The sequence below is a fragment of the Pteropus medius genome, unplaced genomic scaffold (assembly GCF_902729225.1).
Source record: "Pteropus medius unplaced genomic scaffold, Ma_sr-lr_union100, whole genome shotgun sequence".
NCBI lineage: Eukaryota > Metazoa > Chordata > Mammalia > Chiroptera > Pteropodidae > Pteropus > Pteropus medius.
In genome coordinates, this window is record NW_024347867.1 from 5,793,646 (window position 1) to 5,816,340 (window position 22,695).

The 22,695-nt window shown below is 36.9% G+C and overlaps 1 protein-coding gene and 1 pseudogene across 2 annotated transcripts; one reads left to right on the forward strand and one right to left on the reverse strand.

Annotated features, from left to right (window-relative positions):
- Window positions 1-1,606: 1,606 nt before the first annotated feature.
- Window positions 1,607-3,181, reverse strand: LOC120615827 (splicing regulator RBM11-like; annotated as a pseudogene).
- Window positions 3,182-7,334: 4,153 nt separating this feature from the next.
- VNN2 (vanin 2) lies at window positions 7,335-22,428 on the forward strand. Of its 2 annotated transcripts, XM_039879043.1 has the most exons (7): window positions 7,335-7,550; window positions 7,675-7,805; window positions 11,123-11,315; window positions 15,667-15,955; window positions 17,199-17,572; window positions 18,462-18,632; window positions 22,233-22,428. In XM_039879043.1, exons 1-7 carry the CDS (start codon window positions 7,338-7,340, stop codon window positions 22,404-22,406), a joined length of 1,545 nt encoding a protein of 514 aa, XP_039734977.1. In that variant the 5' UTR covers window positions 7,335-7,337; the 3' UTR covers window positions 22,407-22,428. The 2 variants fall into 2 exon arrangements, with proteins under 2 accessions (XP_039734977.1, XP_039734978.1); XM_039879044.1 differs by lacking the exons at window positions 15,667-15,955; window positions 17,199-17,572 and having other exon boundaries at window positions 7,338-7,550.
- The last annotated feature ends 267 nt before the right edge of the window (window positions 22,429-22,695 follow it).

A 22,695-nucleotide genomic window follows, 5' to 3' on the forward strand; every position in this document is an offset into this window, starting at 1 on the left:
CCCAACCCCGACTCAGGACACCCTCTTGTTACCGTTACCAGTATCATTTGTTGACTATTGAGAGTTCAAGGTCAACACAGATTCCAAGCTTTCTGATGAGAGAAATGTTCCCATTCCCAACATGCTGCTGTCAATATATGCTGCAGATAATGGTGTATTTAAAGATGCTTTGTAGGAAACTAACTTTGCTCCTTCTCATTTTATGACTTTGCAAGTAGTATTAAAATAAATGACAAAAAAGTTAAAAATATGAAAAAGGATAGAGGAACCTTGAGCAATGAGATCAAAGGGTAGTCAACGCTATCAAAGGACATCTGTGTGTGTTTATATTTTTATATATTTACATTCTTCTACATGCCTTAAAAAAATCTTCCATTACTTTCTTCTACATACCTTAAAAAAATCCTTTTATAAAAGGAGACTATTTTATGTAGCTGAATGTAGAATAATAATGTTATTTTTATGTTAAGATCATATTGTAACCTATATATATGACTCATTAACTCAAAGTAAAAATTAAAAGGGCAAATAAAAAAATTACAAATAGTTTTTTTAAAATTAAACTTTATAAATTTCGAGATAATTGTTGTAAGAATTAATACACAGACGTCCGGTAAGCTCTTCACCCAGTTTCTCCCAAGGGTAACATATTACAACAGTATATTACAACATTATAGCCAGGATATATTGACAGAGTCAAGACAGTGCATTCCACTCCGTAATATGCATTCCACTCCGTAATGTTGTCCTTTTATGGCCTCATCCAGTTCCATCTCACCCTCACTCCCTCCTTAACCCCCGGCAATTGCTAATCTGTTCTCCATTTCTATAATTTTGTGATTTCAAGAATCTTGTATAAATGGAATCATATAGTGTGCTACCTTTTGGGATTGGCCTTTTTTTCCATTCGGCATAATGCTTTTAAGATCCATCTACATTGTTGCATGTGTCAATAGTTCCTTTTTTTATATTGCTGAGTAATATTTCATGGTGTGCGTGTGCAGCTTGCTTAACCGTTCATTGGAGGACATCTGGATTATTTTGTTTATTTGTTGGAGGACATCCGGATTATTTTGTTTATGGTTATTACAAGCAAAGCTGTTATGAACATTAACGTACAGGTTTTTGTGTGAAAAGGTCTTCATTTTTTGGGGATTAATGCCTGGGCATAATACAACTGCTGGATTGTAGTATCGTTGTATGATTAGTTTTTCTCCCAAATAACCTATTTATTTTACATAGGAAATTTGATTTGGACAATAAATATTAAATATTGTTGTGGAAAATATCCCCAAAGCTCCAAAACCCAGTCCAACGAAAAACTAAGCAGTAACTCGGAGAGAAGGCAAATTCAAATTTATTACATGCAGTCCTAGACGAGCTAGTGCTCTGAAGATCTGGGCAATGGGCTCAGTTGAAATATTGCTTATATAACAGAATTTTTACTCAAGCTAATTGTTCAGTTTGAACTCAAACCTTTACAAATGACTGGGATTGCAATGGAGACTACAAATAGTAACATTGGAAAGGTAGAGAGTTGTCAGGGTTGCTGACAGATACAAATTGTGACAGAAAGCGGGAGCTGCTAGGGTACAAACAGTTACATTTATGGAGCAAAGGCACAAACAGTTACATTTGCAAGTCGAGCAAAGTGCAAGGGAGCTTTTGCAGGAGACTTTGCATGCAGTAAGCTTATTTGCAGAAAGCAAGCATATTTACAGAAGCAGAAAGCCGATTAGTTTTTAATGAAATTCCCCAAATTTCCTCTTCAATATCATACATTAATAAAATATTCCATTTATCCATTTATTAAGTTATGAAGATTTAAATATGTTAAATAGACTTTCTCAAACCTAACTGGCAAAAGGTGGATAATAAATATAGATATAATTTTCAAATTCATTTTCGTTAAATACAATTAGTAAATGAAAAGTAAAGAAGCATATATCTCTACTTATATACAATCATACCAAAAAGGAATGATCCAAAGACTAGTCCTATGATAGCTATCTCTCCTTTGGTATCAGTGTCATATGTCCTCTATTTATGAAATAAACCCACAAGAGAGTAAGACTCAGAAACAACATATTCAGAGAGAGAGAAAAAATGTTATTTAGAGCACTAACAAAGGAAACTCCTGCTTATTCAGTCTTTTATTAGGAAGAGCTTGCAAGCCTTAAACATTTGTACTAGTTTCTTTGAGAAAATCCACAGCCTGTTCTAATCTCAGCCTATTTGTAATTGAGGGTTATAGGCAATAAACTAGGAGAGCGTGGGGTTCAATATAACTTTTGGTTTATACTTTAGTACAATTTTGTCATCAGTACTAAAATAAACAACTCAAAATGTGTCTCTTGTTGAGTCACAGTGGGTCAAAACATGACAAATACAAAAGTAGTACATTATTATCATTTTTAAGTTTTCAAGGAAAATCTGAATACTAAATAAGTTGTCATACTATTATATATTTCAAAAATGACAGTCATGAAATCAGTAGTTGGATGAATTCCGATAGGGTTTTTTTTCCTTTTAAGAGAATTAAAACCCACGTAGATAAATATTTTATTTGAAAGTTAAATATTAATGCCCTTTCTTCATACACGTTCAGGATTGGGCTATATACATTTCCTCTAGCATTTTCTGTTCTATCGCTATTACTGGTTTACTTTTACCTCTTGTTTACCTACTTGATAAAGCTCAGAGTCATCTGGTTATTGGTGAGTCCATTCCCAAGAACTAGGTCCAGCCTCGAGATCTGGAACACAAATATAAAGAGGTCAGGGATGTGCTTTAGGAAGTGGCACTGTCATCTCATGGTAAGGAAGCTGTAGCATTGGATTATATGCAAGCCCCTGCATTTTATGAAAGAAAAAACAAGTATTTTGAGGTAAAGCAGCAATATTAATTGGAAAAAACTGCGTGGGAAAGGCAAATCTGAGCATAACTTCTTCATTCCTGTAGCTGGTAAGTTTGTCTTAACACAGCACCGAAGACTTTGGTTAGTTGATTCAGAAAACAGAATTCTCAAATAGATACTACACATTAATTGTTCTTCCATATAAACGAATTCCATTTTGCAGAGCTATGGCATATGGGTCTGATTCTTGGTGTTCAAAGCAGACAAATGCAAGACTTCTGCTTTTCTTCTGTCTTTGCATATAGTCACTTTGGTTAATGGCATAGTCCATAAGAAAGTGAAGTAATGGCTCATAAAGAAATTCTTCCTGCACTGGGGCCTATAAATTTTCCACAGTGTCCTGTCGTCCTCTTCCAGAACTGGAAACAAGCGGTGCAGGAGGCACTGGATCCTGCCCTACCTCCCTGCCGTGGAGGAACTGGGGATAAGGGGAGGCAGGAAGTACTGGATCCTGCCCCACCTCTCTGTTGTACTGCTCTACCCAGGAGGAGATGGGACCATGATTAGTTTTTTTCAGAAACTGCCAAACTTGTTTTCCAGAGTGGCTATACCATTTCGCATTCCCAATAGCAATGAATGAGTAATTCAGTTTCTCAGTAAGTGTGTGTGTGTGTTTAAAAAATGTAATGATGCATGAAACAAGGAGTGAGAGCTTTTGATCAGAGGGAAAATCTATGGTATAATTGGAGGGAAAGCCATCAAGATTAGCTCGTAAAAAGGGACTTTAAATTAATAATTTCAGGATAAACCATTCAGGGCAGGTTGACATAGAAGAGAGGAAACATGAAAGACTTTGTGGGAAGAGACAGAACAATGAGAAAATAAAGAATGTGGATTAGGTGATGTTCTTTTAACAAATTAGTAGCCAAGAACAGCAAAAGGGCATAGGATCAGAGAGAGTTAAAGACCTGGGTTAAAGCTACACTGGATATTGCCCTCACAATAGGGCCTCGGTCTTGTGGGCGTGAGGCAATAATAATCACAGCAAAAACTTTTCAGCATATATTATCACCATTTTGCAGATGAGGGAAACTACGGCACTAAGGGGACTTACTTATAGTCACCCAGTGAGGAAGCGGTTCAAACCTAAGCATGCTGGCTTCAGGGTCCATGTTCTCAACCATTACCTGATGCCATCATGACTCTCATAACTATAGTGAAAAAAAACTCATGCCACATAAGTTAAGAGTAATTAGATGAAGGACCATACAGAATTTAGTCATCTCTACCTGGAGGAAAGTTCTAGGATGGATTAGTCACAGTAGAAGAATAATGTGCTAAAAAGAAAGAATATGACGTGAATGAAAGAGTTAACTTAGGCCTCTATGGCTAGAAAATGCCAGCCTCTATTGCTTTCTTACATCCGGCCATTTGGAAATTGTTCAGTAGAAATTATGTAATTCTACTTGATCTGGGTTTCCTGGCCTCTATGACTTCTTGAAAGAAACTCCCAGATATCAGAGTTGCCCAGCAGCTGAACATCTGCTGCTCACCCAGAAAGTAAACCAAAACAGGAAGTCGGGGTGATTGGAGGAGCCACAGGCCTTGGAAAGAAGAAAGCAGATGGGATCCAGGGGAGCGGAGGGCTTCCCCTAGGCAGACCTGTACGTAGTTATCTATTTTTGGCCTTGAACATGTTTTTTTTACATCCTTGCTCATTGAAAATGAACAGGTGAATTATTGGTGAATTATTGTAATCCTTTTGTGAATGAAAAAGGGGGATGTTCTCACCACAAAAATTCCTAACTGAGTGAATTATAATGAGAAGTGACATCCTAAGGCCTATATGATAGATTCATCTTTACCTCGAACAAGCCCTGCCCATTGTTTCTGTGCATCTAGGATAACATACTTAAAATGTCAGAATGATCTCTTCTCCAGACCTTCAGAAGTAAACATCTGGTACTGGGGTGAGACGACCCCAACATTTCTCATTTTATCCTTTACCCGCACACCTCTGTAAACTATGCGTGTTGAATGTTAGCTAATCCTGCCCCCACCAATGTAAAAGAAGTATATACCTCTCCAGTTTTACTTTTCATCCAACCCTAGAGATTTCTCCACTTTGCTTTCTCCTGTCTCCGTAATCTACCACCAATGGCGTTTACATAACCTTCCTTTCATCTAGCCCTTTGATTTTAATATGTAAAACAACTACCAAACTGCTACTCCTAGGAGCAGTTTCTCAGTCCTTTGAGATTTTGCTTCCGGATCTGGCCCTCAGCTTCAAGTAAAATAAACCTTTTAATCTTTCTTAAGGTTTGTACTTCCTTATGTTAACACCCTCATATCACTTAACAAAACAACAAATATACCACAGCTTGACGTTTTTCTATTTTTGATCTATTTTTTCATTTTTATCCCTTCTGTAGTACCTGAGATTTCAGCTTTATTTTCGTATCATACCTTTTCAAATGCATACTTCTATAATTGTCTACATTAAAAAAAAAAAAAATGACTTTGATCCAGCTGCTTTGGAGTTATTTCAAGTGTCCCGAAAGTAAGGCAGTCATTCTTACTTTACCAAAGCTTCACATCCACTGTCTTAGTCCATTTGGGCTGCCATAATGGAATACTATAGGCTAGGTGTCTTATAAACAACGGAAATTTATTTCTCACAGTTCTGGAGCCTGGGAAGTCCAAGATCAAGGTGCCAGCAGATTCAGTGTCTGGTGAGGACCCGCTTCCTGGTTCATAGTCATCTTCTCACTGTGTCCTCACACGATGGAAGGGAATAGATCTCCTTGGGGTCTATTATAAGGACAGGAATCCAATTCTTGAAGGCTCCACCCTCATGACCTAATCAGCCCCCCAAAGCCTTATCTCCTAATACCATTACACCAGGGACTAGGTTTCAACATGTAAGTTGGGGAAGAAACACAAACATCCAGTCTATAGCACTAACCAAGAGAATTTTTAAAAGTTCCTGTTGGTGAATGCGACGAACTTTTCGCAGAGTTGGATCAGAACTAAAGTTAACGTTCTGCAAGGGAAATCATCAGCAAGAGACCTTGTTACTGTCTTACTTTTGAAGATGTGGGGCCCTCAGTATGGAAGCATGTTACCAGTTCAAAGGGGCTTTTCCAGCTCAGCTTCCCATAGTCCTAAACTTCTGAGGGCAAAATATAGAAGGGTAGTTTGAAACACATAAAACTGCCGTTGCTGTCAGTCAAAAATAGTTGGCTTTTGGCAACTTCCTGTGACGCAACCCTTTACATCATGGAGGGCATTCAGGAAACACCAGGACGTACACATCATTACTCTCAGATTTTCTCTTGGTTTTAGGTTTGCTAGTTGTGCAAGTTCAGAACTGGAGGAGCACCTCACCTGGGTGGGAACTGGCACCAAAATACGGTTAACGTTCAGGCTGGTTCTGCTCAAGTAAAGATTTTCTTCCCCAAAGGCTGATTTACACAGTCTTGCTGAAGACATATGAAGACCTCTAACAGGGACAGGGACAGAAACATTGTTTTTTTGCCACTATGTACTTTTTTGGATACAATATGACTTTTTTTTTTCTTTTTTAGTATACAGTATCAAGAGAATAGTTTTAAAAGAACTGGTTATTCTGTTTTTCTTGCTTCTTATTTTGATGGGTCATCCTTGCTGCCTATGGGGAAACGCTGTCAATAATTATATAAAATATTTCCAACTCTTCACTTCTCAGCTCACTTATTGTCATTTCATTTCTGGGGGAGAGGCCAGACCAAGAATTCCTTCAGATCGTGGCTGAGCCCGATGCTGCTCCTCACCATCTTGAGTTCCTTGATCTTTGTTGTGTCTTCACCTCACGGTTGATGTGCATCTGCCATGTTCTGCTTGGTGTGATCCAGGGGTTGGCGCCCAGGTACTCTGTCTCCCTCAGCAGTTCTCTAGCACAGTAACCCAAATAGACCAGAGTTAACTAATTGAACAATAGTAGTTCTGTGGTCTTAACAATCAAATCATATGAAGCTGTTAAGATCATTACATTACCAAATTGTCATCCATTTTTGTTAATTATTGCCATCCCATCCTAAGCTTACAAAGAACTTTCATATGTCTTTGACTCTCAGAATAATCTTGTGAAGGAGATAGAGCAGGTATATTGTATTATGAGTTTTCACATGAGAATTAATTTAGTTAGTATTTTCTTTCTATTAATAAAAAGGTGCAAGTGTACTGTATTTGAATTTTCTTTTCTTTTTGAAATTTGACATCAAATCTTATAAATAGTACATGTTGTACAATCCTCATCATACTTTCTGATTGTATTCATTGAATTGCAATTGTTTTCCCACAAAAGTGGTCAGGCATAATATTCATAAGATTATAAACTAAGAGCCTAGTAGCTGGCAGTCATGTGTTATATAACTATCCCGCCCTTCATAAATGCTACATGAATGTTATTTGCACTTTCAAAAAGCTCTAGACCTTGGCCATGACCACTTCCTCATTTCAAACCTCTGTGGCAGTTTTTGCTCTGATTACCTTGCATGTCAGTGCCCTGGATACATTTATCGCTGCAGTATATGAACATGCTGTCATATTGCCAAATGAAACAGAAACACCTGTTTCTCAAGAAGATGCCTTGCTCCTTATGAACAAGAATATAGACATTCTGGAGAAAATAATTAAGCAGGCAGCTGAGAAGGTAATATTTTATTTCCATTAATTGTAATTTATGAGAGGGACATGAGATCTGGTGGAAGATTGGAGTATTGGAGTATCTATATAACCCATGAAGAAATAATGTTGATTTGACTTGTTTTGAACAGGGTGCTCAAATCATTGTGACTCCAGAAGATGCACTTTATGGGTGGAAATTTACCAGAGAAACCATTTTCCCTTATCTGGAGGATATCCCAGACCCTCAGGTGGCCTGGATTCCATGTGAAGATCCCCACAGGTATTTAAATTATCTCAGTCATTCATGCAAAAGTGCTGTAATCCTCTAAAATGTGCATGTGCAACACAGCAAAGTATCCTATGTGTGGTATTTGTTATTATTGTATTAATCTTGTCATTTATTAGATTTAAAAATTACACTTAGATACCATTGGACAATCATTTATGATTTAATATCTTTATTATATTTGGAGAAAATATGTAAACAAGGTATTTATCACTAGGCTTAGAAACTAAGGGGAAGAGGACCGTGGATATAAGTAGCAAATTAATGTCTGAAGTAGACAGTGGGTTATGTTTGGAAAATATTTCAAAGTCTCTATCAAAAGTACCATATATTAATTTCATGGAGTCTTTGTTCCAGAATCTGCTTCTCAGGCAGAAAGACCTTGCTATGTACTGTCCAGGGAATCATAAGACATTAGGCTTTGAAATTGCATTTTCCTAGGCTCATAAGATAGTTTTCCAGGGAAAAAGTAATCTAGAAACATTTTAATATGGAATATTTAATGGATATAAGTGTATATTTAACAAATAAATCCTACACCTAATAAAACCTGATTAAATTATTGAGGCACAGATTGCATACTTCAAAACTTTCAGTAAAATGTCTCTCACTCTGTCACACTTATCCTTTCTCACCTCTCAAATCCTCTCACTGTCTTACCCTCACACTGTCTCTCACTCTTTTACCTCAAATTAAGTTTATTAAACATTCCTCAGCCATATTTTTGCTGGAGGATTATGGTACCATACTTTTTAAGGCACTCCCAGTTATTCTGACATTTATATAAGGGCTATCAGGAAATGGCTTCTCTGAGCTTTGGAGAGATTACACAAGGAGACTATTGTGTTAATGAAACTGGACAGTTCCATGGTCCTATCTTTCTTGTTCTGAGCTGATGCTCTCCATGTTGTTTGTAAGAAATTTTATTTTGTGGAAAGAAGAGACCAAATAAGTTTTGAGAATTGGGACAATCCACTTGTTTTTTATTTCACAGTGGGACTGAGTTCTGGTTTTCCTGTTAAAAATAACATATGTTGCAAATTTGTAGATGAGTCAAAGATCACAGTAGCTATGGAAACTGGTGAAGGTCGGGGAACAGATTCTTCCATATGGTTAGTAAATGCCTCTTTTATAGCCTTACAGTAGAAGGAAAATTTTTGATAGAAAAAGGGCTTGCATCATCACCCAATATAGTCAAATTTAACTCATTTATCTTTTCATTCATTCAATCATTATTTGTTGAACACCTACTATGTTCCAGATACTCTTCTAAGAGTAGGGGATACAACACTTAATAAAACAAAATCTATACCCTCCTTGTGGCTTATGAATATTTAGTGGGGGAAGATAGACATAAACAAATTCATTTATCACATAGAATGTTGTATTGTGATAAGAATCAGAGAAATGGGGTATTTGGGTGAGATGAGGTATAAGACTTATTGTGGTTATTTTTTTAATTTAGATTGATTATGGAGTTTTCACTGAGTATGGCTTCAGTGTATTAGCAAGGGAAAGAAGTAGCTAATGAGATCAGAAAGGTTCCATTTTGTGTGGGTGCTATAGATCATGTAGGGTCTTGAAGTCTATTTTAAGAACTTTGGTTTTTCCTCTGAGCAAGATAGGGAGTCACTAGAGGGTTTTCATTTGAGGAGTGACCCAATCTGACTCAAGTTTTAAAAGCACCACTCTGGCTTCTGTATTAGAAAAAGACTAGGAAGGCAAGGGCAAAGCAGAAAGACCACTTAGGAAGCTATTGTAATTATGTTGGTTAGAGCTGATGGAGACTGGAACTAAGAAGTAGAAGAGGTAACAAGTGTTTAGGATGTCAAGGTGACAGGATTTGTTGTCAGATTGTTTGTAGGGGTATGAGAGAAAGACGAGCATCAAAAGTGACTCCCAAGTTTTTGGCCTGAGCAACTAGAGACATGTAATTGCTGTTTACAGATATAAGGGGCACTTAAGGAATAGTATGTCTGGGATGGAAATAGAAAGTCAGTTTTGTGCACCTTAAGTTTGAGTTGCACTTAAGATATCTAAGTGGAGATGTCAATCTGGCAGTTAGTTGCATATACAAGTCTGGCGTGGAAGGACAAGGTCAGGGCTGGAGATAGAAAATCAGGAGTCAGAACAAAGATGATCTTAATACCATGATGGGTTCACCTATGGAGTGAGTTAAAGAAAAGAAAGGGTCTAAGGCTTGTGATCTAGGAAAGTTCAGTGTTTAGATTCAGGAGAGAGGAGGAGGAAGCAGCAAGGGAGAATGAGAAGGTGAACCAGTGAGTAGGAGAAGGAGAGTGGGGTCCAATAAGCAAGATGAAATGTTTCCAGGAGGAGGACGTAGTTAGCCTTGTCCACTGCTGCAGAAAAGTAGGATGAGATGAAGTACGATGTGGGCATCGTTGGCATTTGTGAGAGTTGCCAGGTGGGATGATAGACATGAAAGCTGATTTGAGAGCTTCAAAGAGAGAACCAGCCAGGAACAATGAAATGAACAGTTCTTTCTAGGAGTTATACTGTAAGAGGGAGCTGAGACATGGAGCAATATTTAGAGGGGCATATGGGTTCAAGAGAGGTTTTATTATTATTATTTTTTTTTGAAGATTAGAGATACTAGAGCATAATTTGCATGCCAATGGAATGATCCAGTAGAGAGGAGACAGGTAATGGTGCAGGACTGTGAATAATGAATTGCTGAAGCAATAGGTACGGTGTGGAAAAAATTCATCAACTTTAAGTATAATTTGCGGCTTTTAAAATATTATCTATTTCATGAATAGTTTTTATATTGACTTCAGTTACACTTAGGCTCTTGTTATTTTTTATGTATGAAGTGACTAAAATACTTTTTAAAGCTGAAATGTCTTTTTTATTAAGATACAATTGACATATAACACTGTAAGTTTAAAGTGTACAGTGTATTAATATGATACACGTATGTTGCAATATGATTATCACCATAGCATTAGTTAATCTGTTAATATGTCATGTAGCTATCATTTCTTTTTTTGTGATGAGAACAATCAAGTTCTAGACTCTAAGCAACTTTGAAGTTTATTTTAATACAGTATTATTGATTATAATCCCTATGATGTTCATTATATCTCCAGGACTTATTTATCTACTAGTTGCAAGTTTGTACCCTTAAACAACATCTCTCCTATTCCCCCAACCCCCCAAACTCTGGTAATCACCATTCTACTTTGTTTTTATGAGTTGGCTTTTATAGATTCCACATATAAGTGATATTATACAGTATTTGTCTTTCTCTGTTTGACTTACTGAAATGTCTTAATTAAAAATTGATTTAGATTTGGTCGCACACCAGTACAAGCAAGACTCAGCTGTCTAGCCAAGAACAACTCTATCTATGTCTTAGCAAATATTGGGGACAAAAAGCCATGTCATTCCCATGGCTCCAGATGTCCTTCTAATGGCTATTATCAGTACAATACCAACGTGGTGTATGATACAGAGGGAAAACTGGTGGCACGTTACCATAAGGTAAGAGGGGTGGGCATGTAAAATGGTGCCTTCTCTGAGAGTGATGAATGCTGTGTTTAGGAGTTTGAGCTTCATTCCTATATTATGCAATGTTACTAGAAATTTTTTTTAAGTGAGCAATAACAAAGATGACATTTTAGAAAAAATAACTAATCTGGAAAAAATGTATAGGCTAAAATCTATTAGAAAGATGTAATAATCCAGGATTGAGATTTTTTTTTTTATATATAAAACAAATAATTTTTTTCTCCAGTTTTATTGAAGTATAATAGACAATTAGTTACTAATATTTACATTGCACAAATCAATAACTCACAAAGTGATCACTCCACTAAATCTAATACCCCTCTTCCTCCTTACATATTTTTTACAACATTGTTGACTATTTTTCTTATGCGACACTTTGTATCTCCATGAGTATTTTGTATTTATCCATTAGTATTTTTTAATCCCTGTGTCCTTTTTCAGTTTCCTCAATCGCCCTCTTGTCTAGTAGCTCTCAAAATATTCTCTGTATCTATGAGTTTGTTTTCATTTTTGTTGTTATTGCTATTTATTTTGTTTTTTAGATTCCACATGTATGTAAAATCATGTGGTATTTGTCTTTCTCTATCTGACTTATTTCATTCAGCATAATACTCTCTAGGTTCCTCAAGGCAATATCTTTTTCCATCCCCTTCCTTTTAGTCGTGTGTGTGTCTTTCAATCTGAAGCAAGTCTCTTGTAGGCAGTATATGTAGGGGTCTTGTTTTCTTATCCATTTAACTTCCCTATCTTTTGTTTGAAGCACTTAATTCTTTTTCATCTGAAGTACTTCTTGATAGATATGTGGTTATTACCATTCTTTATTCATGTTTTGGATACATGTTTTTCTTCTTAAAGAAGTCCCTCCAACAATTTCTGTAATACTAGCTTGGTGTTGATGAATTCCTTTAGTTCATTTTTTGTCTGAGAAGCTCTTTATCTGTCCTGTGACTCTAAATGATGACTTTGCTGGATAAAGTATCTTGGTTGTAGATCCTGGGTTTTCATCACTTTGAATATTTTATGCCAAACCTTTCTGTCCTGCAAAGTTTCTTTTGAGAAATCAGCTTCCAGTCTTATGGATATTCCCTTGTAGGTAACTAATTGCTTTTCTCTTGCTGCTTTTACGATTTCCTCTTTGAATTTAATCTTTGACATTTTAATTATGATGTGTCTTGGTATGGGCATCTTTGAGTTCATTTTTGGGGGGACTCTCTGTACTTTCTGGGGTTGTATGTCTATTTCCTTCACCAGGTTAGGGAAGTTTTCCATCATTATTTCCTCAAATATATATTCAACTTCTTGTTCTCCCTCTTCAGGTACCCCTATGACATGGATGTTGTTACCTTTAATTTTGTTCCATAGGCTCTTTAAATTATTATTATATTCTTGGTTACTTTTTTTCTTGTCATTCTGATTGGGTGTCCTTGGCTTCCTTGGTGGTTCGATACTCTTCTTCCTCCACTCTGCTGATTCTCTCTAATATACTCTCAGATAATGTACTCTTCATTTCTGACTGGTCCCATTTTATGATATCCATTTCCATTATAATTTTTTTAAATCTCTTTTTTAAAGTTCTCACTGAGTTCATCTACACTTCCCTTAATTTCATTGAGCATCTTTACAACCAGTGTTTCAAACTCTGCATCTGTTAGATTGCTTGACTCCATTATTCCTGGATCTCTGTTCTGTTCTCTCATATGGTTTCTGCTTCTTTGTCTTCCCATTTTGGCTGCCTTTCCATGTCTGTTTCTATGTACTAATCAAAGCTCCTAAGTCTCCTGGTCTTAATAGCGTTGCTTTATGTAGTAGTTGTCCAGAAACACAGTCCTGAGAAGGGTTCAGCTGCAAGCCAATTTTAGCCCCAGCCTGTGCCCCTCCAGGGCTGCCTGTTAAGATTCAGCAAGTAGTCCACAGATGCTGTGTTTATAGTTGCATCAAGAAGTCACACCAGAAACCAAGGTCAACTACCACCAGTGTGAGTCTTGGCGCTGCTCACAAGTGGCACAGACTCGCTAAGGACACAACTAGATGTGGCTTGGTTAGGGCCACAAGTTGAGGGAGGTGAAGTTTTGGGGAATTCTTTGGGCAGAGTGACCTCTGTTATCTAGTTCGATGATGTCTCAGCTACATCGGTGCTGTGTCCACATACTGGGAGGGGGGCGGGCTCAACAGAGGAACCATGGATACCACCAGCACTTCTGCCTGGGAGAAAGCCTCCCCTCTAGCCCTCTCTCTGACAACTCAGTGTTCCCCTGTAAGTCCCTTGTGCCCCATGAGCAGCCCACCTGACACTAGTCCTCAGAGGGAACAGATCCCTCACTGGGAATGTCTGGTTGTGGACACAGCCCCTTTAAGAGGCATCAGCAGCTGCTAGCTATCACTGCCGCAGCCTCTGTCCCATTCAGCTGCTCAGGACCAGGCAGCCTCTTGTCTTCACACCTTCCTATCTCCAGCTGTTACAGGGTGACTTCTTATTTCTCTCTCTCGTTGTAGGGTTTCTGTTCCTCTAGACCCCAGGTGACTCTACTTCCTGCTTGCTCTGTGTTTCCATCACAACTTTAATTTGGTTGCAAGAGGGGATGAATGAAGCTTCTATCATTTATGCTGTTTTGCCCAGTCTCTCTAAAACAAATAATTTTAATATTGGTACAGAAGATACTAAGGTGACTATAATCCAGATACCATTTAATATTGAAATGATACAAAGATGTTTCCAAATTGAATAAATCGGTTTCACAGAAGTTAATTTCCTCATTTTTTATCAAATCATAAAAATAATTTTTCTCTAATTTCTATACCAATTAGTTTAATTACTTTCTTATGGATTTAAGGTCAAATCATAACATTTTTACTTTAAATTTTGAATTAAAAGAGTGAAAAAATCTTAAGCCATAATTTTATACCAAATTGGGCAGGGAGAGAGCCTGGCCTTTTAAATGGATATGTGATGTGCATGGCAGTGCCAATGTCCCTCTTCTTCCCCCACATATTTTTTAGCATCTTAAATTATAGCCTCAGAGTCTTTCGAATGGAGAAATTATCTGCTGGACGTCTCAGTTAAAATACAAATATTAGTCATGAGGAATGATATTAACTAAATGGTTTTCCTATATTTTTCATCATATACCCCTATTATAAAAAATTTAACTTGAGTCCTCAATAAATGTTATTGTTTTGTATTCATAAACAAAACATATAACTATCAAAAAGTTTTCTTCATAACTGTAGGTTTTCACAACGTCTTTTCATATGTAATTAAACTATTTTGTTTTCCTTAAATATGTGTCTCATAGAAATGTCAGCTCTTCTATTTTTTGTTTTCTAGACTTTGCATTATTAGTATTAGTATCATTTTTTAATACACTCTCTTTGCAAGAATTATCTTACATTGTTCTTCCATTCTGTAAGTGTTGGTTTAGTTAAACTGACAGCATATCTGGTCAAGCCATTTAAGCAGGATGAGGTAAACCGCAGGATGGTGCAGTGCACTGAATGTGGACAAGCTAGTGAGGGACCCGTGATTATTCTAAATTGAGCAGCTCTCACTCTCCTCTCAGAGTACTTCAAAAACCATTCATGACCCATGAGCTCTAACACAGGGACCTAATAAGAGTAGGTCAATCAATTCTTCAAGTACTAGTAAGGTTCAATTTATTTTTTATTTTTTAAATAGAATATAAATGTAAAGATTAATTTTAATAGTCTTGTTCCCCATCTTGTCATTCCTTCTTTTTCAGACCATTTTATTAAACTGTCGACTTTGATTATTATATTACACTAGGTTAGTTTTCCAAGTTGACTTGGATGGAATCAGAGAGAATTAAATAAAATTTTCATCTTCAACAGCAATTTTGAAATCTACTTAAGTCTCTAAAATAACTTTGGATGTGACACTGTAAAGATGGATCAGGCATCCTTCATCCACGTAACAGATATTTATTGTGCATTTATTATGTTTCTAGGTATTAGGGATTCGAAGGAGAAAAATACGTATTCTTTGAATCCTTGATACCTGGAAATGTGAAAAAACTTCTTCATCTTTCAAGAAGTTCATAATCTTTCGGAATTTATGAGAAGATGTTTGGATCCTAATTGAGAAGTAGGGATTAGGGGAGTAGGAGAGAGAGAGAGAGAGAGAGAGAGAGAGAGAGATGTATTCCTCCATGTTTTCCTTGGAATTTTACTTCCAATCACCAAATTCATTCACTTCCTGTACATTTGCTGCTGTTGACCCTAGCCGAATCTATTACTAACTGGAGGGTTTTACAAGTCATTTCTTTAATAAACAAGCCTTTCCTGGTTTTATCTTATGCATTTGTTATAGTACCACCTCTACTCTGAGACACAGTTTGATGTCCCTGAAAAGCCGGAGTTGGTGACTTTCAACACCACCTTCGGAAAGTTTGGCATATTTACATGTTTTGATATACTCTTCCATGATCCTGCTGTGACCCTGGTGAAAGATTTCTACGTGGACACCATACTGTTTCCCACGGCTTGGATGAATGTTTTGCCCCTTTTGACAGCTATTGAATTCCATTCAGCTTGGGCAATGGGAATGAGAGTTAATCTTCTTGTGGCCAATACACATCATGTCCACCTGAATATGACAGGTAATTCATTATACTTCTAAATGCGGAGAAATTAATGCCTCAGATATTACCTGTCATAAATTTTTTGCTTCTCTGTTGGGACTAATCACTATTTGTCATCCTTTCACAAGAAAAGAAAGGCTAGTGACTGATTTTAGCAACTACGGTTGTATTAAGACCTTTATGTATATTATTTCATTGATCCTCACAACTTAGTGAGCTGAGTATTAATTAGCATCCCACTTTTACAGATTATAAAACTGAGACACAGAGAATGTAAGTAACTTACCAAAGTCTACCGGCTAGTAAATGACAAAACGTGGAACTAAACAAGATTTGCTTGAACATTGGCAGAAGGCAGAGGAATGTGTTATTGACATATTGCTTTGTAACAAATTACCCTAAAAGTAAAAGGTAAAAGTGGCTTAAAACAACAAACATTTATTATCTCACATTTTCTGTTGGCCAGGAATTTGAAGTTGGTTTAGCTGGATGGTTCTGGCTCAGGCTATCTCTTCAGGTTATCACGAGCTGTTAGGTGGGATGGCAGTCATTTGGAATCGTGACTGGGGCTGGTAGGTCTGCTTCTAGAAGAACTGCCTCACATGGCTGTTGTCAGGAGATTCCCTGGTTCCTCAGTGGCTGTTGGTAGACCTCCATTTCTTGCCACTTGGGCCTCTCCTTAGAACTGTGTGATGTTTCCTCATGACATGGCAGCTGATTTCCTCCAGGGCAAGTGATGAGAGTGAGAGGAAAGAGGAGAGAGAGAAGAAAGAGAAAAGAGAGAGAAGAGCAGAGGGAGTGAAAGCAGCACTGTCCTTTATGACTAGTCACATACAGTCACTTCTACCATGTTTTATTCATTAAAAGTGAGTCACAAAGTCCAGTCTGTACTTAAAGGGAAGTAGATATACCCTTGGAGAGAAGAGAGTGTTGAACAATTTGAAGGCAAATTTGAAAACCACGACAATGGAGAAAGGAGAGCATTGTGCATTACCTTTCCTTACCTTTCAGGAACTCCCAAATACAAAGATTTTTATATTTGGTTTAACTATCCATAATGCTGATAGGTAACCCTATTATAATCAAAGTATTTCACCTGAGACCATTGAACATTTATTTTAATTTCCTCCAATAGAGAATAGAAGTACTTAGGTGTTCAGTGTAACTAGACTCAAGTAGTGACATGACTGCACGCTCGATTCTGACGGGGAAACCGGCAGTGTTGGTTTTGTTTTTAAAAAGACCTGTTTTCCATTCACAGGCAGTGGTATTTATGCACCACATTCTCCCAAAGAATACCATTATGATATGGAAACAGAGTTGGGAAAGCTCCTCCTTTCAGAAGTGGATTCGCATCCTCAAAACTCTTCTGCCTACCCAATGGCTGTGAATTGGAGTGCTTACGCCACAAGCATCAAACCATTCCCAGTACAGAAAAACAGTTTCCAGGGTTTTATTTCCCGGGATGTGTTCAACTTCACAGAACTTTTTGAAAATGCAGGAAACCTTACAATCTGTCAAAAAGATCTCTGCTGTCACTTGAGCTATAGAATGTTAAGAAAAGAAGAGAGCGAAGTGTATGTGCTGGGAGCTTTTACAGGACTTCACGGCCGAAGAAGAAGAGAGTACTGGCAGGTAATCTCAGCTCAAGTGAAAGAAAGGTGGTGTTTAGGTGTCAGTGACTTCCAGGGTTAACTTTTCATGTTTGTCCCAGAGAGCCAAGTGCTTTTTCTTGTCAATATCACACATGCATGCTCACACACACACACACACACACACACACACACGGGGAGTAATCACATGATATTTGCAATAGGAGTTAAGTGTAATCTCATTGTTTGCTTTGAGCATGTTTTAAAAACTTGTTAACCTGACCGTGATGATTTTCTATTTGACTGATGAACTATTTTATATATTATAGTGAACTTCAACAAGGCTTCCTTAAGTAGCTTTACTGATGTACCTGAATATAAGCAGTTTTGTTTTAACTTTTAAAACCAATGACAAATAAGGATACCACTTTTATTTTAGTTTCTCTTGTAATTACATGTCCTGGTCATTTTATTTCCTTCCAATGACAAAAATTTTAAATGCAAACTTTTACTATAGTGTTGACTATGCATTTATATTTTCTTATTATATTCTGAGTCTTACTGCCTTCTTCTAAGGAAAAGGATATGGAGAAAGACAGTCAAAATTTTAATAACCATTTTAGCATTAGTACTACTGTTGCCGAAAGACCTCTACTCTCTAGAGCCAACTAATCATTTGACATATCGAACTAAAGGTTTAAGTCTAATTTTAAACTGATGTTTTCCTCTCAATTCATTTGTTACCCAGGAAGTGGGATTGGTTCTCAAATCATGTGCCATTTCTAATAAAGCAGGTAATTATAAGAAACATAATCCAAATCCCTTTATCAAATGGAGAAGATATTTGCTACGGTTATAAACTGAGTCAGCAGTTCTAGTACAAGTAACTTAGATGTAAGGCCTTGTATTTTATCTGTACCTGTTCCACACAGGTATGCACAATGCTGAAATGCAAAACGACTAATTTGACAACTTGCGGACGGCCAGCAGAAACTGCTTTGACAAGATTTGACATGTTCTCCCTAAGTGGCACATTTGGAACAGAATACGTTTTTCCTGAAGTGCTCCTTACTAAAATTCAGCTGTCACCTGGAAAATTTGAGGTAGGAAGATTTTAAGAGTATTTTCATATTCTGTGTTCTCTGAAGCCAAGTAAAGCAGGCCATGGCCACTGTATCAGTTAACTTTCACTGTGTAGCAAACTTCCTCAAACCTTTATGGGTTTCGACAATAACCATTTCTTTAGCTCTTATTTTGCAGTTGACATTGTGAACTTGGTGTAGCTAGGCTGTTCTGGTTTGGAACAGGCTTAGTTGATCTTGGCTGGGCTCATTTATGGGAGAAAGACAAAAAAAACTGCTGGAGCTTTCCAGAACAGGTTAGTGGTCCAGAGCCAGAAATGCCATTTCACTATCACTCTGAACCACATCAGTATTTGAAGAAGTTGGATGGTGGTAGTTAATGAGAAATTGGAGAGCATGAAGAAATTAGGACATAGTTACCTCCTTTCTTTGTTTTACATTTTCCCCCCAAATGGTTTCAAGTAGTTGGGAACAGAGAACGATACAAAAGAGTAAATGGTTAAGTGCTTAACTATTTGGTATTTGTAGGTCTCAACTCTTAACTTTCTCAGAACTTGTCATGCTGTCTGCCATGTCTGGACACTGGCTCCTAATTCTCACATGGAAGGAAGGAGGAAAGGGAGGGGTTGCACCTGTCCTTTAAATTGGGCACTTGTGGTCTATTTATCATTTGGATCATGTCCCATTTACTCCAGCTTATTTGCTGAAAGAGGAAATAAGAAGTAGATAGTGTTACACCAAAAAGTTATAAAGGAAACATTTGCCTGCTAGTAGGCAGCGTTTTTGGTATAACAGTTTCTTGGATGAGGCTCTACAGCCAGGGTGCTGGTCTTCATTTCACAAGTGTAGATTCTCTATGGCATGACTTTCTCTAAGTTCATCAGAGTCTAAGGAGCAGACACCAACCAAACTCATAAGATGGATAAAAGAGAGGACCAATTTATTATAACTTTTAAAAATAGATTCACCTTAGCTGGAGAAAATGAATTATCATCTCAAGAAGCTCTCCATTGGCAAGTCCTTTCAAGCATTGAAGCTATGGATCAGAAGATTGTTTTGTGAGCACAGAATTAAAACAAAAGGAGTTGGGTAATCATGGGACAGGTTTTCATGAAACTATGAAAGCTTGAGGCATGTGCTTCTTCTCTTTAGGACTAGTTATCTAAAACCATGGTGAATCTGGGTGCCTACTTTCCACAAAAACAGTGAAATAAACAGAAACTAAGTCTTAATTTTTTAAGTTATTCTTTCTTGAGAGACTTTGCAGTTCATGGTCCTTCTGTTAACATATTATTTTTAGAGAGACCAGTTACGATATCACAGATGACAAGTTTTTTTTTGCCTGATTATGTCTTCTGGGGTATTTCCCAGTGTCCTGATGCACTCTCTGTCAACAAACATTTACATATTATCTTAGAAGATCACTTCTGCAGAGATTTCAACACACTTACTGTCTTTCCCCACCCCTAGTTTTATGATAAAATTATGAAGTGTTACTGACCATCACCACAAATGTGAGAAACATCTTGCTGTAATGTTTTAGGCAACTCTGGTGTATCATCAGAAATCTGATCTCTGCAACTAACTAGTTTATGTAACCTTGCGCAAGTTGGTTAACCTCTGAATTTCCTAACTGTAAAAGGAAGAGAATATCTTCCTCACTGATTGGTGAGCGTCTAATACAATAATGCATGTGAAAGCACTCTGTGAACAGTGAAGCATTATACAAATATCGAGATGTATTTTTAAGTACTTACTACAAAAAGTTTACCCGGTTAACTAAGTTAACAACTAGGAAAAAAAGCTTGCCAGAAATAGGCCATATGTATTGAATATCATGTAAGTATAGACCAATGTGCAGATGGGCTGGAAGAGTAAGAAGTGAGGTCCCATTCCAGATCCAGTAAATCAGGATGTTGAGAAAGTGAGACCTATACTTTTTCAGAGTTCTGCAGATGATTTTGATGGGCAAGAAATATCAGTTTAAAGGTCTAATCAAAAAGGTCAAATTATAGTTAGTATACACTGCTTAGGGGGCTAGTAAATTGTAGTTTATCTTAGGAAAATGTCTAACAAGCAACCAGTAAAAATGGAAAACTAAGTTCTAACTAGAACCTGAGAGATAATAACTGATTTAGAATAATTAATCCTGAAAAGTTTCAAATAAACAAAATTTTACTATGTTGATGAAAAGTCACTAAAAAATAAAGTATCTGTGTTTAAATTGTTTTAAACATTCACCCAACTATAATTTGAAATATAGCTCTGATATTTTATTTTTGTTTCTTTAATGAAAAATTTAATAAATAAGAAACAGTTTATAAACAATGAACACTTAATAAATGGTAAATAATGAACATTTAATACTTTATTTTGTTCATTTAATTACCAACTGGTTGTATGTTTGACTACTTGTTTGTGATCTATGTCTTTGTGTGTATGTGATCACCACAGAAATTATATTCTAGGATATTCAGTTATTTTCTTCTTCTAGGTATAAAGTATCTGGCTTCTCAGTTTCCCAGTTCATCTCCATTCAAATTGTCCTCACAGCTGATGAATTTCGTTTTCTTTTTTTCTTGTTCTATCTATCGTCTATCTACTTGTGTTTCTTTCTACTCTTGTGCCATTAGTTTGTATACATTATGCCCTTACAGAGAGAGGCCTCTGTGACTTCAGGAAACATCTGGTCATTCATGGCTTTTTACAATCGGATTCCTATCTTCTTCTTTCACCACAAGGCTTATTCTCTTTTTCATCGATCTTCAGCTCTAGTTGGTGATGTGCTATAAATCTTAACAACCTACTCTCTGAGGAAGAAAAGAAAAAGCCCTAAAAAATTTATGTCATTTACCAGTTTTCATGGTGTAAATGCTTTCACCATGATCCACTTCAAGAATGACCATGTTTACCAACAAGCTGTCAAAGTTCCTGAAATTTTAACAATCTGTTCTGGCGAGCTTACACACTGCTAGCTCCAGCACACCACTGGTTCTAAACAACTGGAGTAAGAAAGCATATTGCCTAGATCTGTCACACACACTTCTGTCTCAGAATGAGACTTTGCTACTTAGATTTCCACTTCTCACAGTGTCTTCTGTCATCAGCCCCGAAGAGAAATTACATAAACTGGTCCTTCTTGTGGCAGGTCGTGTCCCACTCTGGGAAGCAGATGAGTCCAGCTTTTTCTTCTCAGGCCTCCTAAACTCTTATCTGTTTTCCTCTCTAGTATGCTGATTTCTCTCTTTATGCTTAGAATCTGCTTAGTTTCACCTTTAACTTTTAAGCTTCTTAAGGAAAGATTGTGATTTTACTTCTCTAGTTTCTGATTATCTTGCAAATAATTGGAGTCAAATCTTTGCTGCTGCAGACTTTTGACTTTTCATTAAGGGTTATATTTGATTGTTGAAACTCAAATGTTGAGCCCTCTAGAATGATTCTGGTTTTCATTACAAATATAATAGCTGTCCCCTTTGGCCCTGCCTGTGCCTTACTTACCCTACCCTATCAATCTGGAACTATTTGATCAACCATGATATATAGGATTGTTTCAAAAATATTATTCTGCTTGTAATGCATATTTTAATCAAGCTAATTATACTTTTCCCACTGTTTCTTTAGGTACTAAAAGATGGGCGTTTGGTAAACAAGAATGGATCATCTGAGCCTATCCTAACATTGTCATTGTTTGGGAGATGGTATGCTAAGGACTCACATTCCATCCCAGGAGGGACCAGCAATTTGTCAGCAACTTACCTGCTAATATCCATTTTATTAATGATCATAGCTTTGTAAAATATTATGATAATATAGCACATCTCTTTATCACGATCCATTTTGCAGTATATTTTTTGCTAAATGTGTTTATCAGGTTTCCAAGTTTACTAAGAAACGTTGAAAGGCTATCTCAATAGTATAGATCAATGATTTCTAAATATGTATTTTTCTTATCAATAATTATTTTAAATATTGCCATTTTCCTCCTTTTTTGACTCCTCTGAAATATTACTGTGAAATGGAAAGATCATGGGTATTTGGGTCACATAAATGAGAGTCAGATCTTAGCTGTAGCCTTATTTGCTGT

Excerpts from the sequence above, each read along its gene's own strand:
- VNN2 (XM_039879043.1), top strand. The coding sequence starts at position 7,338 with ATGACCACTTCCTCATTTCAAACCTCTGTGGCAGTTTTTGCTCTGATT. Across the intron at positions 7,551-7,674 it reads TTAAGCAGGCAGCTGAGAAG|GGTGCTCAAATCATTGTGAC; the intron begins GTAATATTTTAT and ends TGTTTTGAACAG. Across the intron at positions 11,316-15,666 it reads TGGTGGCACGTTACCATAAG|TACCACCTCTACTCTGAGAC; the intron begins GTAAGAGGGGTG and ends CATTTGTTATAG.